This window comes from Rhopalosiphum maidis, chromosome 3 (genome assembly GCF_003676215.2).
Source record: "Rhopalosiphum maidis isolate BTI-1 chromosome 3, ASM367621v3, whole genome shotgun sequence".
In the NCBI taxonomy this organism is placed as follows: domain Eukaryota; kingdom Metazoa; phylum Arthropoda; class Insecta; order Hemiptera; family Aphididae; genus Rhopalosiphum; species Rhopalosiphum maidis.
Window position 1 is genome coordinate 18,948,183 of NC_040879.1, and position 17,066 is coordinate 18,965,248.

General features: G+C 30.6%; 1 protein-coding gene across 1 annotated transcript in view; it reads right to left on the reverse strand.

Moving 5' to 3' along the window:
* Positions 1-17,066, reverse strand: part of LOC113558451 (T-box transcription factor TBX19-like) — a 60,017-nt gene that overhangs the window by 20,454 nt on the left and 22,497 nt on the right. Inside the window, exon 3 of the mRNA XM_026963908.1 lies at positions 6,396-6,669. Coding sequence (XP_026819709.1) covers positions 6,396-6,669 — 274 coding nt within the window. The remainder of the gene's footprint in view (positions 1-6,395; positions 6,670-17,066) is intronic.

Here is a 17,066-nt window from a genome sequence, read left to right on the forward strand (position 1 = left end):
TTCGTTATAACGAAAATTCGAATAAGCTCTTTATAAGCCCTGCTTTTCATCAGGGGACTTCTATGACTTTCATTATAACGGGATTTTTCGTTGTATTGTAACGGGAATTTATTGTATTATAATAATAAAGGTTTTACTACTATAATAATTCAAAATATATTTAGTATTTAGAGAAATATATTATGGAAAAATATATTATAGTTTATAGGGAAGGATTTTACTTAGGAAGTTGGATTATTGGTGTGTTGGAAATAATTATAAGTTGAGAATATGCCACTGCACCACTAGAAATTGGACCCAATTTACGCCACTGATGACCGGGGTAGGGTACCCTAACCTAGCGTATAAAAATATTATTCCTATTCAAGAAGAAAAAAACCGTGTAATATTATAATATAAAATGATATATATTTATTACAAACACTGTTATTGTGGTTTGCTCAGCATCCAGAAGTGCCACGTCTAAATAGTAAACAGTAACTTTACGGCTTAAATTCTCCCCGTACTTTATCGGCTGTAAATATTCGTCACACGTCTGTCTGAGGCAAGTGGAAAATAGTGAGGTTATATATTTTTTTTTTGAGTCGTTAAAAGTGAAAAAAAAATTAAAATGGAAACGAACGGAGGAAATTTGTCGACTGTCACACGACGACGAGTGTCCGCTGCGGGGGGGCGCGCACGAGCAGCATTCCACAGCGTTTGAACCGCGTGCACTCACACCAAGCTCGCGTATACATATCATAAAGGTAGGCACGTCATGTATGTGTGTGTATGTGTGTACGGGTAACTGCTGCCGGTGGTGGTCAGACCCGCGAGACGTCGTCGTGTCCAGCGCGTTTTTCTTTTTCGTTATTATTTATTTGTATTTTTTTATTATTATTATTTATGTTTTAATGTATAAAAATGTGTATATAAGGCGCGTACGCACATAAAAATAAACCGTCACTACTGCCGCTCATAACGATCGTCATATATATATACATATGTAGGTATACCTATTTATATACGAGTATATATCGTATGTGTGCTCGCAATAGCTTTCACACTGTCACATACACACGAATATTTCGGCTAACGATTATCCAATTAACATGACAAAAGATTTATATATATTGTTGTCGTACACACTACACACATACACGATACACACACACACACTGCTTGTACACGTGCGTCAACCAGCTCCGGTCGTCGTATCGTCTACGCTCGCGAGCCTGCTGCAGCTCCGATCCCCTACCGCGGCGCAGTCCATGGCCCAAGTCCTCGAGTCGTCGTTTTAGGTGCAGCGTACAAAGAAATTGAGTCTTTAAAAACGTTCGCGCACGCCGCCTTTCTAACCGTTAAATCATCGGGCAGTTTAACTCTTGCGCGGGGGCCGGGCCGTAATATTATAAATAATACTACATAATAATATGCAAACGTATTGTGTGTATACATACGGGGATAACGATGACGATCCAGCTTATCCTATTTAGCTACATCCTATACAAGCATAATAAGTAATAATATGCCACACGTAAATATGAACCGTAATAATATTATAATATATTATTGTAACACCACACCGACACACCGCGTATTATAATATTAACGAGGTAATGATGGCGATGCCAGTTTTATTTTATGCACACCTCTTATTTTTTTACGATTTTGAATTTATAGAGGATGATGTTATCATAAACCGAATTCATTTATTATTTAGTTGTGATTAATATATTTTAAAAACGTATTTATAGAATATGTGGTGTACAAAAAATTTCATCAAATTTCTTCCCTCCATGATCCCTCCCGTATAAATAGATCACTCAGTAATTTTCATCATCGGTGTTTAAGAGCAGTAATTACTCCCCGGTTATTGTTGCAGCTAATCGTATATCTATCTAATATCTATAGATAGTACTGAATATAATTCCACTGTAATACTTGTTTAATTTGTTTTAAATTCTGGTTCAAAGAGTATATCGTGATACTAATATGCGTAATACGTAGGTATAATCCGCAAATGTAGTTTTCGCTTTCGTACTAAAGATGGCAATTTTATATTGAACCAGTCGGCGTATAAAATATGTTTGAATAATATATTATTATATTATTTGTTGTACAATTACAGTAATAAATATGCAGTCAGCTGTCAGAATATACATTACAAACGTATAAATGGTATAGAAATACATGTTATAGTATATGTAATACTGTATAAACGTAGCTTTATATAGGCCAGGTCAATGGAGCATGCATGAGCCAATATAGCATAATACATACAATGCGTGTAAATGTAAAATAATAATAATCTTAATGTATAAGATATAGGCAGATCGAATAAGAGAGAGATAGTATTTTTAGATTTCAGAGTAAAAGCTGATGTGTGGAAGTATTAATATATTGATATAGTTTATACAGACTAAATACCTATAACTGCAGCTATTAAAAAAAGTCATCATGAATGTTCGTTTATTGTACCGCAGTTTTGTTTTGAAATTAAATGTTTTATAACCTAAATTGCATTTATAATTATATCGTCGATTGTTGCAGCCATCGTAATAAAAAATTTAGTTATTGTACAATTAGGTGTGGCATTAGTACCCACACTATATATTATCTATTATAACAATAATGTACCTACCTATTGGAATATAATATATTTCAAAGCGACCTACACGTCATGCTCAACACGTAGAATATACGTCGTATTTAATTATCTATACACTTATACAATTTGTACTGAAATAATATACCTAACCTAATATAATAATATAATACTTATAAGTATATTAACTGCATGTCTGCATGTACGAGTATCATTTATATAGATGGTCAATTGAGGTTTTGGCGATAATTCGGAGATTAATTTTTTTAAATGCTTCAAGACTGGACGACGAGAAGCCTCGGACGTACCAGTGAAAAATAATATCACGTTGTCAAAATGTGTAATCCGACTCTGCAACGACCACCGAGACCTTAAAAATATATAATCGGTATAACACCCAAACGCGTCGCGCGTATGGCCCACCACCGCTTGTAAATAAAAACTGTTATTACGAAATAATAACATTATGATATAGACACGTGCGCGTGGGTCGGATAAAGGTATGTATATATATATAATGATTTAACAATAATTACGTTTTCAATTTATTTTTTTCTTATACGAATTCGCGTTGTGTATAATACATGGTGGTTATAAGTGATTAATAAAAACCTGGTCGATTAAATATATATATATATTATATGTTCGCTTAAATGAATCTAACTTATGGTTTCCGATAATTATCGATACGTTATTTTTTTTTTATGTATTCCGGGATTATTAAGATAAAAAAAAATAATAATAATAATAATAATAAATTACGAAAACTATGAAAATAAGCCCTAGCATAATAGTTGTAAAAAAATAACACGTACCTGTATTATAAATATAAGCATTCAGATATACATATTATATTACCGTACAAATTTACACCGTAGATAGATTTTATCATTTATAGATCGGCCACACAGGCATCTCTGTGAAATAATAGCCCTCAAATTTCGTAATTTTATTCTAATGACTAATTATTTTTTTATATACATGCAAAAAGTACAATATTGTACTTATTATTACTATAATTTGAACATTGAAATGTCAACAATATATTATTATATACATAATTATGCCATACATAATATATTTAATTTATTATATCGTATATATTATTATACATTTATTGTGTTTTTAATTAAATGATATCAATGTAAAATAAAAATCTAACGACTAGACACTATAGACTGTATTAGACAACGAATTTCAACGAATCACTAAATTACATGTATTTTCATAGTTTTAAGACTGAATCATTTATTTTTAGTATTTTTTATTACGCGACATATAAATGTTACCACTATATAAAATATAGACACTAACAAAGGTATCTTATTTTTGTTATTGTGTATAATAAACTAAATGAATATTACTGTTGAATCCTCCAGCTTTTTGAAGGAGTGGCTTTTAAACACTTAATTTTACTAAAAATATATTTATTAATTTATTTTTGTTAACTAGATATACTTAATACACTGGCTATATATAATATACCAATCTACTATACCTACTGCAGTTACTTAAAAAACTATTACTTTCTATAAATTATTTAAAAAAAAAAAAATTTTTTTAAGCGTCATTTTATTTTTACATTTTATTCATTACTTTTCAAATTATTTTTGGTGATTCGTAATATTATATAATTTTTCGTTAAAATTAGAAATTCCTAAAAACAAGTTTCCTAAAAACTTTTTAACATAGATAGTTGTGTAGGTAGTGACATTATAAAGCCGGCAAAATAAAATAATGGACGTGTGCAGGTGAATAAAGATCCAAATATTATAATAATTTATTTCATTTAATCTATTCTTGTAATTATTATTAAATAATAATAATAATAATAATAATGATATTAGTTTATAACTTATTTATGATATATTAATAACTAATTTTGTTAACTTTCAAACGTGTTGTGGATTTCACTATAAGTATAAAATTACCAAATATTTATAAAACAATAATATTATCTGTAAAATATTAATATAGAAAATAGAATACATGAAAATGTTACAAAATATATAAAAATATTCAAGTTCATCACCTAACCAAAATAATTTTTCTCGGGTGGTAATACAATAAAAACATCTTTAGGGTCTTATTTGCAATTTATCTAAAGGTATAGAAAAAATGGAACCAATTTGTGTGAAAGCTAGTTTATTTATTGATCTATCTTCAAAATATGGAATATTAAATACATTTTGTGTGTGAACGTAGTGCATTACACTTATTTTATTCTGTTTATAGGTTAGGTTAACTTTAAAATATACGATTTCTTAATGTGAAGAAAATATTAGATCAACTCCTAAAATTGGAACAATGTAGGTATTTATTGTTATAAACAGACATACCTAGTTGATAAATTTAGTATGCAATAATTAAACCAATGTAATTAACGATTAATTTAATCTATTTTCAATAGATTAAAGAGAATAAAAGAGAATTACTCAACGCATTAATCAGATTAGGCTTAGATAAAAAAATTAATACGTACGATCTGCACACATTTATTTTATAAGTCCTAAACTGTGAGCGTGTACAGCTGCTGTGTCTGTGCGTAAGTATATGATGAGGACGACGAGGGCGGGGACGGAGCGGCGATGGTATTGGAGACTTGTGCACGACAAGTCGAAAATATGCGCGCCTGCGTCATTCGATACCTTTGCGTCCATCCGACGACGGAACGTCTTCGTCCTAACACAGTCGTCGGCCATGTCTATCGTCGAGCCACGAAAAAAAAAGGCATTTTTCCTCTCTTCTTTTTTTTCTTGTTCGCATCTCTTCTCCCCGTTGACACGTCACCGCTGCCGGTGTCACGTGCAACGCAGATATATATATAATTATACACGGTGTGTTATATTATATCGTTCATCAATCATCGCGTCTTGTCAAAATCGGATACGCACACACATAATATAATACATATAGACAGAGAGAGAGAGAGAAAGATGATAGTAAGAGAAAGATGAGAAAGAGATCTAAAAGAGCCATTTTGTGAGTAGGTACTTCTATGACATATTATATTCGACTTAGTTTCATCGGCGAAAGACCTTTAAGATGCATAATTATTAATTATAGTACAAATATGTCGCTTCTACTTATTATTTATTAGTGAAATTGCTTTCATAAATATTAAAAAAAAAAAACGTTTTTTTATAAAAGCCTTGCACAGCTGTCATAATACGTACTTTGATAATTTATCATAATATTTACGTTCAATTCCTGATATTCATTGGTTTTTTTATATTATGGTAATTGCAATATACTCAATTTGGTGGCGGTGTGAACTTTTTCAGTCTTTGAAGTAGTAGGTATTTATAATTATTTCTTTAATTACCACTATCTCTTGCACAATACCAAAGAGAACCATAAATTCGTAATTCAAAAACGTATTAATTTATAGTTATAACTACTATATATACATATTTATTTAAATATTTAACCATAAAACAGGTCATGGCGTACAATAAATGTGCACTAAAAATCGTCTCTCTAGCTCATAAATCATAGAAATTCGAATAATTTGTAATATTTTGTAATAAGTACTACAAAAAAAATATTATAAAAATAATAAACACTACGCGGTAGATTTATCCAATAAATGTATAGAACATTTTTTATAAACAACAGAATCACAATTTTTACGGCCTCTCAACTATCGACATAGCTAAGTCAATATTCATCTATATAGTGATTTCGACGATTGACACTACAATGCGTATAATTTATTAAATATCATGTTGATGTATATAAATTTGAGTTTAAGCTACGAAAAAAAACGTGAGAACACGTCATTAATATTAAAGAAAACTGCTCTCACCTGTCCACTGATGTCCATCTCGTTGTTGGTAAGCTTAACTTTTTCGAACGACACAAACGTCTTGTGCAGCTGGTCGCCGGTAAACGGCGAGTCAGGGTGCGTGTACAGCCGGTGCGGAGCGGGCGGGTCGGCTTTACCGGCCACTAGCCACGAAGATTTGTGGTAAGCGTACCGGTACCGTTTGTTATCCACTGGCACGATATCAATGAGTACCGAATACTTTTGATTTGGGTCCAGTTTCCGGAAGCACACGCGCAGCGTGGGAAACATCCTCCTGTGAACCATAACAAACGTTAAAATAAAATAATATCGCAGATGAATCTATATTGTTATTTATTACATATACCAAGGGCTCAGTACCTGTTCACTTTGCTCACCACCCCCCCCCCCAACAATCAACATAACCCTATTTGTGGCTCCATCCCCATAACATGAATTCCAAGATTTACCCCATTGTATCTTTAAATTTAATATACATAATCTACAAATATGTGTAAGATAAAATATAATATTAATAATGATTATTATTTATTTATATTATTGTTGCTATGACAACTACTTGTATTATTTGAAATACCTACGTCAAATTGTCAATATACACAAAAATTATTTTTACATAATAGAGGAATATTTATTTCGCATTAGGTACAAATAATATGAACTAGATTTTCCGTATTGTTACTGTTTTGAAAAGTAATATTTATTTAAATTTATTAATATTATTACATCTTTATTTCAAAAGAACTTTTTTGCTCTAGTATAGTTATTGCAAAATTGCTTTTTAATTAAATGTAGGTATATCATATGATAACTACCAAAATGTAGAGAACGGGAAACGATAGATGCCATAAGACTTTAATTAATATAATATGCATATGACACATCATTTTTTTTATGAATATGAATTACTTCTTATAATGCTAAAACAACTATGTATTATTTGTTCATCAATATAAGTTCGCGTGTAAATGAATTTAAAGTTTAACCACATAAAACAACAATCACAATAAATTTCTGTGCGTGTGACGGAGTTGGACGTCTCGCATCTATTACCGGCAAAGCCGAACCACTACCTGTTTAGAAAGTTAAAATTAAGTTAAAAAGTTATTCATATAATAACAAGTTTATAGCTCAATCGGCTAGTTTAGATTCTTTATACTGCAGCAACTAACTTAGTTCGTAATTCATTGTATCGGAAACACGAAAGTATAAGCCATTTATATAAAACGATGCATTACTATAGAAATATAGATCGATTCGTATGTATAGTCAACTTATATCATTATATTTTTTTTTTTGTACACAAGACTACTACTAAACATCGGTATGAAAAAGTCATCGTTCGATCATAAAATATAAACTATATAATATAACGCACACGATTTATGGAAATACGAATTTATATTTTGTAGCGTGTACCTATATACATATATATTATCCGCCTTATCGATGCGAGTGAGTATATATTATATAGTTACTATATTGTTATATTATGTCATTATGAAAGCAGACCGATTAACTCGCAAAAAAAGATTTTAACTGACGTTTGTATACCTATATTTAATTGGATATCTGGAATGTGTACGGGTACATCTACTCGTGGTATATATTATTAAGTAGATCTCGCTGCATAGCGTATATATAGATATGTGCATCATGTATAAGTAACTATAATAATAGTACGCTGTAGCATATTATAGTATAAATATTATAACGATATCGATATGTAATAGTTGCCTATAAAAAAGGGAATCGATTAAAATTTAATATAATATACTTTGACTCATATAATTGTGGACTGGTTTTATATAACACTATACAATATATAATCTATTACACGGAGTTGCTTGAGAAACGTTATATTATAGTAGGTATTAGATAGTGTACCTTTTATTCAAACTTAAGCTCCAATCATTTGCTTTGTGTGCACATGCACTGCAATTCTATCCGACCGAGGATCAATAAATGTATGAATTTAAAAAATGATATATATAAACTCGTTCTATTATAAATATCAACATATCTGATGAAAGATTTGCAAATCAAAGACAAAATTGTTTACCTTGTATGGTAACCGAACTGTATACAAACCACAAAGATTCGCTTTCATATATCAATACAAAAAAATGAAAATAAAATAATTTTAATAAGCATTTTTAACTCGGCTAGTTTTATGATTTGCGCCACATAGATATTAACCAGTTTATAAAATTAAAGATATCTTCCAGCCTTGCCGTCATCATCGTTACACATATGCCTAGTTGCAGTATACGATGTACGTATTGTCGTCGTGTCGCACCTGCGGCTTATGCGTATAGATGAGCATGTCATACATAAAAATATTATATATTAGGCACATTGACGTGAAAAAGCGCAGGTGAACCAAGCGCGGCTAATTATCCGTTAAGTCGGAATATTATGTTTTATGAATTATCGTTTTCGCCGGGCTCGGTAGAGGCTTTTATTATTAATTACCTACGTTCATCCACATATTATGTACACACATATAATATTTTATGGGCGTGTGTGTGTGCTTTCCGATTATAAAATATTAAAATGGTGTGTCAAGAACTCTTTCACTCTCTTTTTCTCTCTTTCCCGTTCAGCGGGCGGTAGCGTAAAAATATATTATTACTGTTGCTTTTGTTATTATTATTGTATTTCGTGCAAGCCTCGTAATAATTTTAAAATATTATTCCAGCAACGTTGTCGGACGCTGGTCACTTTAGCACGATTCAACTGTCGCGCGGCCACCACCGAATTAGGCGCGAACGTATAATAACCCCTACTTGGGTTTTAATAACGATAATTATAATTATTTTCAACTCAATTTTTGACTAGACCCGTGTTGGTCGATCATACATAATATTATAGAGACTGTACAACGAAGACGAAAACAGCAATACATATAGGTATTTTATTTTAAGTAGATAATAATGAGCTATGTGCATTGAAGTGTAGCTATTTTTGGTGATAAGGAATAACTATTGTCTGTTAATTTGTTGAAACTAATATTGTTTGTTAGTTTTTTTTTATTTCGGCAAGCAATCGCAGAATTCTATTTTTAGAAATTTGTTACTGGTTTCTCGACTTTACAATGCTCAAATGATATAATGTGGATTGATTATCGTGTTTAAAAATGTACAATGAAGTGTGAAACGTTTAAAAGTCACAGAGTTCAATTTCGATAAGACGTTACGTTTAACAGGTGAAACTACTGCAAATAACTGAAACGCTGTTGACTTAACGAGACGACAGCGTGATGCCAGAGAAGAAGTACACACACAATCAGTCCTATGAGCAGACTTTTTGGTGGTCACCATCATACTGGTCAGTCAATTATCGCGACTAACAAGTTCGGTTACACAGTGTACCTAGTTGTGTTCCATTCAAATCTAACAACCAGTAACTATATATAATTTCGAATTTTTTGGCAATTATAATATTATACAGTGTCCGCGGACCGCCGACATGGCTATATCATCAGCTGTACGCGTATACAATTATATATATTTATATATATATATATATATATATACAGTTTATGAATAATATCTGTACACCCGTGTGCCCCGCCAAACATAATTATATTATATAGGTTTGCCGCATCGCAGCGCTCCGGGTGGTGACCGTAATTTCCTCAACGTCGTCGCTATATATAATGATAATAATATATTACACGAATACGCGTGTATACCTATGCTTTTATACCTAAATCATATTATACGGATGCCTAAAACGTTATTTGTCGACAACGACGGTATACCGCAGCGAGATGTTTGGTTAAAAATAATAACACTCGGTTTGATTTAATTATCGCGCGTTTAGTTTGTTAGAAACGACCGTCGATCATGATAATATAATATATCGCACCCATAGCTATTATAATATATAATAATGTAGAATATAAAATATATGATAATATAGGATCGTACAGGGGATAAAAAGAATGGGTATTTTTATGAAACGGTATGAGAAATTCATCGCGCGCGCATATTATAACCCACACGAATTTAAGCATCATTTAATTCACAATTATTTGGCAGTGTTTTAAGTCGCGTGCGATTTAACAGTAGAAAAAAACCGCTAATAAATTACAGAACGGCATCGGTATATATGCATATGTATATAAATTCTATATATATATATATATATATATATATAATTTTTATAATACACGCGTCATCATCATCATAGTACACTATACCGCCGGACCTTGACATAAAAATAATAAAATTATGAATATGTTTTCGCAATTGTACGCGAAATAGTGTTTAAAAATATGTTATAAACGTTTATTGACCGATAAAAAAGCGAGTTGTTTTAACGATGCGATCGCGAAATTAAATCCGTACCTTCCGGTGATAAAGAAAAATATAATCAAAAAGCTATATAGATCCGATATTTTATAATTGTTCTAGTTTTCAGTGGACTATGTTATTTATATGTTTTCTCGATCAACGTTTACTATATAAGTGATCAAATAGAAAATGGGAAACTACTTCTTCGATAAAATCCTTAAATAGTATTTGTTGAAGTATCATGTTATTAGTGTGTTGGCGATATGTCAGTTGTCGATGCTATCTTTATACTATACAGTACGTGTATCAACTAACAAGTACGCCCTGCCTAATCTAATCTTATACAAATAATGAAACATTATATTTCCAAATATAGTTCGAAAATAAATTATAAGATTTATTACCTAGGTATTGGCGTTCAATCTTTACGACGAAAAAATATTGTTAATGAAATGTCTGAGAATGGTCATGAAATAACGAAAATCTTTAAAAAATGGACTAATTTGTTTGTGTTTTTATATGGGCAAAAAATATATTGTTATTATTATTACTTTTTACGTACTTCTTTTTCGAAAATTTTGTTTTTTTTCTTTTATGAAAATAGCCGAGTACCTACAACGAACGGGGTCACCGGGTAGCGAGTAAATAACTAACAAGTATAAGACGTTGCGAAGTCCTGACATAATAATAGAATAAATACAGGTAACAATTTCATAATTCTAAAGCCCTACTCCCCATAACCACCCGTAGCGGCCCTACGAAACAACCTGTCCACGATACACATCATCAGTTTTACAGGCATCCCAAGACACGATATCACGCATCGTCCTGTATAATAACGAGCCCGATGCGCGCTACTACGATGGTTTGACAGTCGAATAAAAAATAAATAATAAAATATCGGTTGACATTTGTCAACGTCGCAATGTTTCCCGACGGCCGAGACCGTCGACGGAGCTCGACGAACGACCGCACGCTGCGTTCCGTCAAGAGCTAATAGTATAGCAACTCTGTCGAACCAACGATGAGCAAAGAGCTACTCGAGATGATAACCAAAGTGGGAAAACGTAGATAGGTACATAATAATATAATAAATAAGCATATTGATAAATCTGTGTGCATCAGTCTTCTACGTATTAAGTTTTTGTCTGAGATTGTAAGATATATTTTTTTGCATTTATTTTTATTATATTTTCGAAATCGTTGTAGATTTTATAATCAGCCCATCGAATTGTACGTGCAATATACACAGAAAGGTATATTTCATACCTCTATCGATAATAGCGTTAAGAGATTTAAGAGATTAAGAGTTAGTAGAACATATACTTTATTTTATACTATATTTCAACATTTTCTAACAGCACTAGAATACAATCCTTGTGTAAATAAATAAAATAATAAAATCTATATGTAAGCATCTAAAATTATGAAATTTAAGTATAAAAGTCTAATATCTACATTATTATACTGATAAATATCACTCTCTATATACAATTATTATCACGGACATAGTTATTATTTATAATATATACCGGATACTTCTACCAATATCATATTCATATTGGTATGTCGGTATGTATAATCGGTCGCGACAGTATCATTGTATGCGTCATATTTTTTTATTTACCGTCCTCGCTCATTTGTATATGTATATAAATATGTATTATTTATTTACGCGGTCTCCGAGCGATGTATATTAATGATGGCGCGTCAAGTCAACGCCGCGCGACGTCCCCGGCCCGCCCGCCGGCGACTTTAATGCAATTTTTTATTTTAATTATCATATATACGTACACACAGACGCCGCAGACACGCGCACTGAACGTATAAGTAAAGGTATACATTATAATATAGGTACGACGACATCGCGAATCCGGACTAACTGCATTCCCCGAACAATATAACATGTTTAGGTGTATAATATTATTATTTTCTGCACGCGTATAAAACATTATATAATGTTATTGGTAGTCGGTAGATACTAGGTACCTATCTTTATGGCATCAGGTACAAATAAATATCATAACCTCGGGGTTAGATTGACCGGGACCACTAGTCATCAATCGGGCACTCATTTTTTGTGAATATTTGATCATATATAGTACATTCTATACATATTCGCATTTAAATTAATAAACATAAAAACTAAATTAATATCAACTTATGGTTCTATACGTAACTAGCTATTAGGTACCTATTTCATTTTTTTTAGATCGAATACATTGATTTAAACATTTATTTAAGATTTATAGGAGGACGTTGTGTCCGTGTGTGTTTTCATCATACATTCATACTATAATGTTATCATATGTGTACACAATAAAAAAAAAATAATTTATGTTCAGAAAATCAGAAGAGTTCATTACGTGTTATTAATTTATAAAGATTAACTGCCTTATCAAATTTAAAAAAGAACATTATACAGGGCACGTTGTAGATTTTTATTGGCATTTACATTTTGAAGTTAGTTATGACTTAATGAGCATTTTAAAATGTAAATAATTTTTAAATAAAAACTTGTGAAATTCCTTAAATAATACATTCAAATTTCTTGCCATTAAATTTGATAAAATTTGGTAATAGGTATGCCAACTCACTAAAATATTGAAATTAACGACACAAATTGGATTTTTCTTAACTCAAATTTTCTGTTGTATGGTAGTAAAGGGAAACAACGCATGCTATATATGGTACAAAGTCGATCATGTTAGAATTTATTTTAGTAAAAAGTAATTAGTTTATAATACTTGTATGTTTATATACATTTTATGCAAGTATGTTTCTTAATAATTATAGTTGTTCAATAATAAAAAATTTTTCTATGGAAGTCGATTCTCAAAGGTGAAGTATATACTTTTAGTAGATCGTGACCAAACTAAGTTTGGCCATCCCTGGTGTACATGATATTATTATACTGAGAATTTTTTTTACTTATGATAAGAATAAAGAACACATAATATTATAATATATTATATTATATTATTATATAAATCCATCACTTATCACAACATAAACACAAAACCATCGTGGTATTTTTGTAACCAACGCGAAATTATGTACACGATATTATTATTAAACATGGCCATGTTGGCGCGTTATTAAAATATAATATTTTATTATTGTAAACGAGTCCGAACACGTGTCTACACGTACGTATGCCACATTAAATAGTATAATATACGTTTTTTTGAGCCCGCAGCGTCTGTACATACTAAATACACATGATCATGAAGTACACATAAATATAATATTATAATACGGTATGCGTAAGAGTGTGTGTGTGTGTGTGTGTGTATTATAAGTGTGCTCGTTTCATCGCTTGAAAACGTTTAAATAATATGTAATTTAGCGGAACCAGTTGAAGTCCGCGAATATCTCAAAAAGCCTTAAATAAATGTGCGTGCGCAGTTGACTTGTCGTTTACTCGTTTATAGTTGGATTTTTATAAATATGATCAATGAACAGTAATAATTTAATAAAAAAATAATACTAATCTTTATTTTACAAAAATATATATGTATTTTATTTTAAAATATTTTAATATTCAGATATTAAATTTCGAAATGCAAAGGAGGGAGACGGGGAGTCTTGAAATAAAATTATAATATACTAATTACTAATATTAGTAACAACTGTTGTTTCAATTGATACATTATAAAGTATAAGTATATTTCCTTTCAAAATCAAAATATCGTTATGGTAAAAATATCGAAAAATATTGTTGTATACGAAAGCAGAGGGTAATAACTAAATAAAAATTAAAGACAAGTTAGTTTTCTGATTAATTAAACTAGATATTAGTAACTTAGATTTTTTGGGTTAAAAGTACCTGCGTACTTTTTGGACTGTCTCATTACTTATAACCGTATACCAAATCTTCGTTTAAAAAAAACAATTTTAAATTAATTATAAGACAAGATTTAATATTACAGAGGATTGACTATTATTAAATTAAATTTTAATTTAGGTAAAAACAGAATCTGTGTTTATGCGTTGATTTTTTACAATATAAGGTATACGATAAGACGAATACCATGATAAAATCCTATGTGGAGTGTTCTCAATAATAGTCTTATCTTAGACAAGAGCCAGCATGTCGGTATGAAGTCCTAAAATAAAATATTATTTAAAATAATTCAAACTATAACGCATACATTAGTTTTTTTGATCCTAATACATTCTCGAGTTGTGCATTTTTTTTTAAGAACACGTGCGTGATAACAGCTGTAGCAGATATATGTCGGGAAAAGACACTTCAGTTATATTAAGACTGCAAGACATGGATTTTATTTTTAGGGAGATGGTGGAGTATACTCAAAAGACAAAAATACTTTCCCTGTGTATTCAAATAATCAAATACCCATGACATATAATCGTCCGCGATAACAAAGAATCTCTATACTATAATTTTTTTCAATTCGATTGCATCCGAGTATAGTGTTAGTTTATATTTACACATGAGTATTAATAATCTTACTACATAAATTAATAGGTTTTATAATAACTTGCTTGTTGTACTTGTGCATTTGGCAATTTTCAAAGTTTCAATAATATCCCTGATACTGTTAAATTATTATTTATATTAATTGTTTACGTGTTCACTTTTCCAATGAGTTTTTCTAAAATGTCAGACAAAATTGGTCGGAATTTATTATTGATCTTTTTTTAGGTAGCTAATACATTTTAGGCATTTGTTTTTTAATATAAAGGGAATGTTTGGCGTATTTTTATGGACATTTTTCTTATTTTTAAACGTATTTAAGTCTGTATTCTAATATTATTGTATATGTAATATCGACCGGATACCGTTTCTTCTTGCACTATGATGGCTATATATCATATATGTATATATAGTGTGACGTACCCTACATAGGTATATATTATTATATATTACTCAGACAATATATATTATATTATATTATATTTATATGCGTTATGTGTTTATATATTAAATATATACGAATTTATTACGTGTGCGCACAGGTGTCGTCGTCTTCGGTTATAAATTCACAATATAATAATAATAATATTCTATACGACGACACGATCACGCCGTTCTACCGGGAACCGCGTGCACACGTAAAGACGCTAACGCACACATACACACACACGCACATGGATACGCGGTTAAAAAACGTCTCTCATTATTATTATCACCGTCGTAACATTGGCCCTATGCAAATAAGATGCCGTAAACAAGTGACAATAATAATATTCGTCGAGTTATTATTATTATACGATATTGCGTTTTGTGGCCGTCCGGGAACCACGTTTAACATATATTATATACATGTTATTATAGCTGCTGTTATAATATTATTATTATTATATACGGTTGCTACTTTTGCTGCTGCTGTTAAGGCGTCGTTGTTATAATATTATTGATGAAAGCGATAAAATTGTTTTTTTTTTTTTTTTTTTTGACAGGCTATTATGGCTGGTTATAATTTTATTTTATTTCATTTTACACCACGTCGTCCGTCGTCAAAAATTAAACACGCTCGCCGATTTCGATAACGACGACTGCACTCAGCCGTGGGACGTACCAGTGATTTCGTATACCTATACACATTATTTAACAATATTATAAATTATTATGCTTATATCTAATATATTTTAGCGTTTCGAAAAAAACTTGAATATACGAATACAGCGAGGTAGTATTTAGTGTAATATGTAATGTATATAACAAAACATACAATAAATGATAATATTAAATATTTCAACTCTAAGCGTCGTACCTCCTATATATTGTTTAATACATCCGACTAAACTATAATCAATCATATAGTTTGAAAAGAGTAGCAAAAATTAATAGAATATTAATCATTTTCAAATGCATTGAAATGTAAAATATATAATATACAAAGAACAAATAGGACGTCATCTTTTTACGATTGTATACAATTATTACCGCATATTATGTAGTAACATAATACTTAGCTTCACGTCAAATTAAACTAAATGATTCGTGATAAATACATTTGATACGTTTTACCGCAAAATTATATAAGCACCTTAGAGAATGTGTAAAATTAACTTTAATATTTAATTTAATCTACTTAATACTAGATGGTGAGTAATGGCTGATTATTTTAAAATTTGAACTAAGAATATTATAAATAATATTTATAGTGATATTAACAAGATTACAGTGCGCAGTTAACCTGCATACGGTCATCACAGATCATTCTAAATCAATCTATCACTAATCTGATTAATCACTTATAATATGACGAAAGTGTCCTTCCTCCCCAAATGACCCGATCCAACAGAAATATTGTACCCGGCAGCGTCATCGCTACCCCTTCCACACATTTAAAGAATTCCAACTATCTACAGCTATAGTTGTAATTGCACGTATACGGAA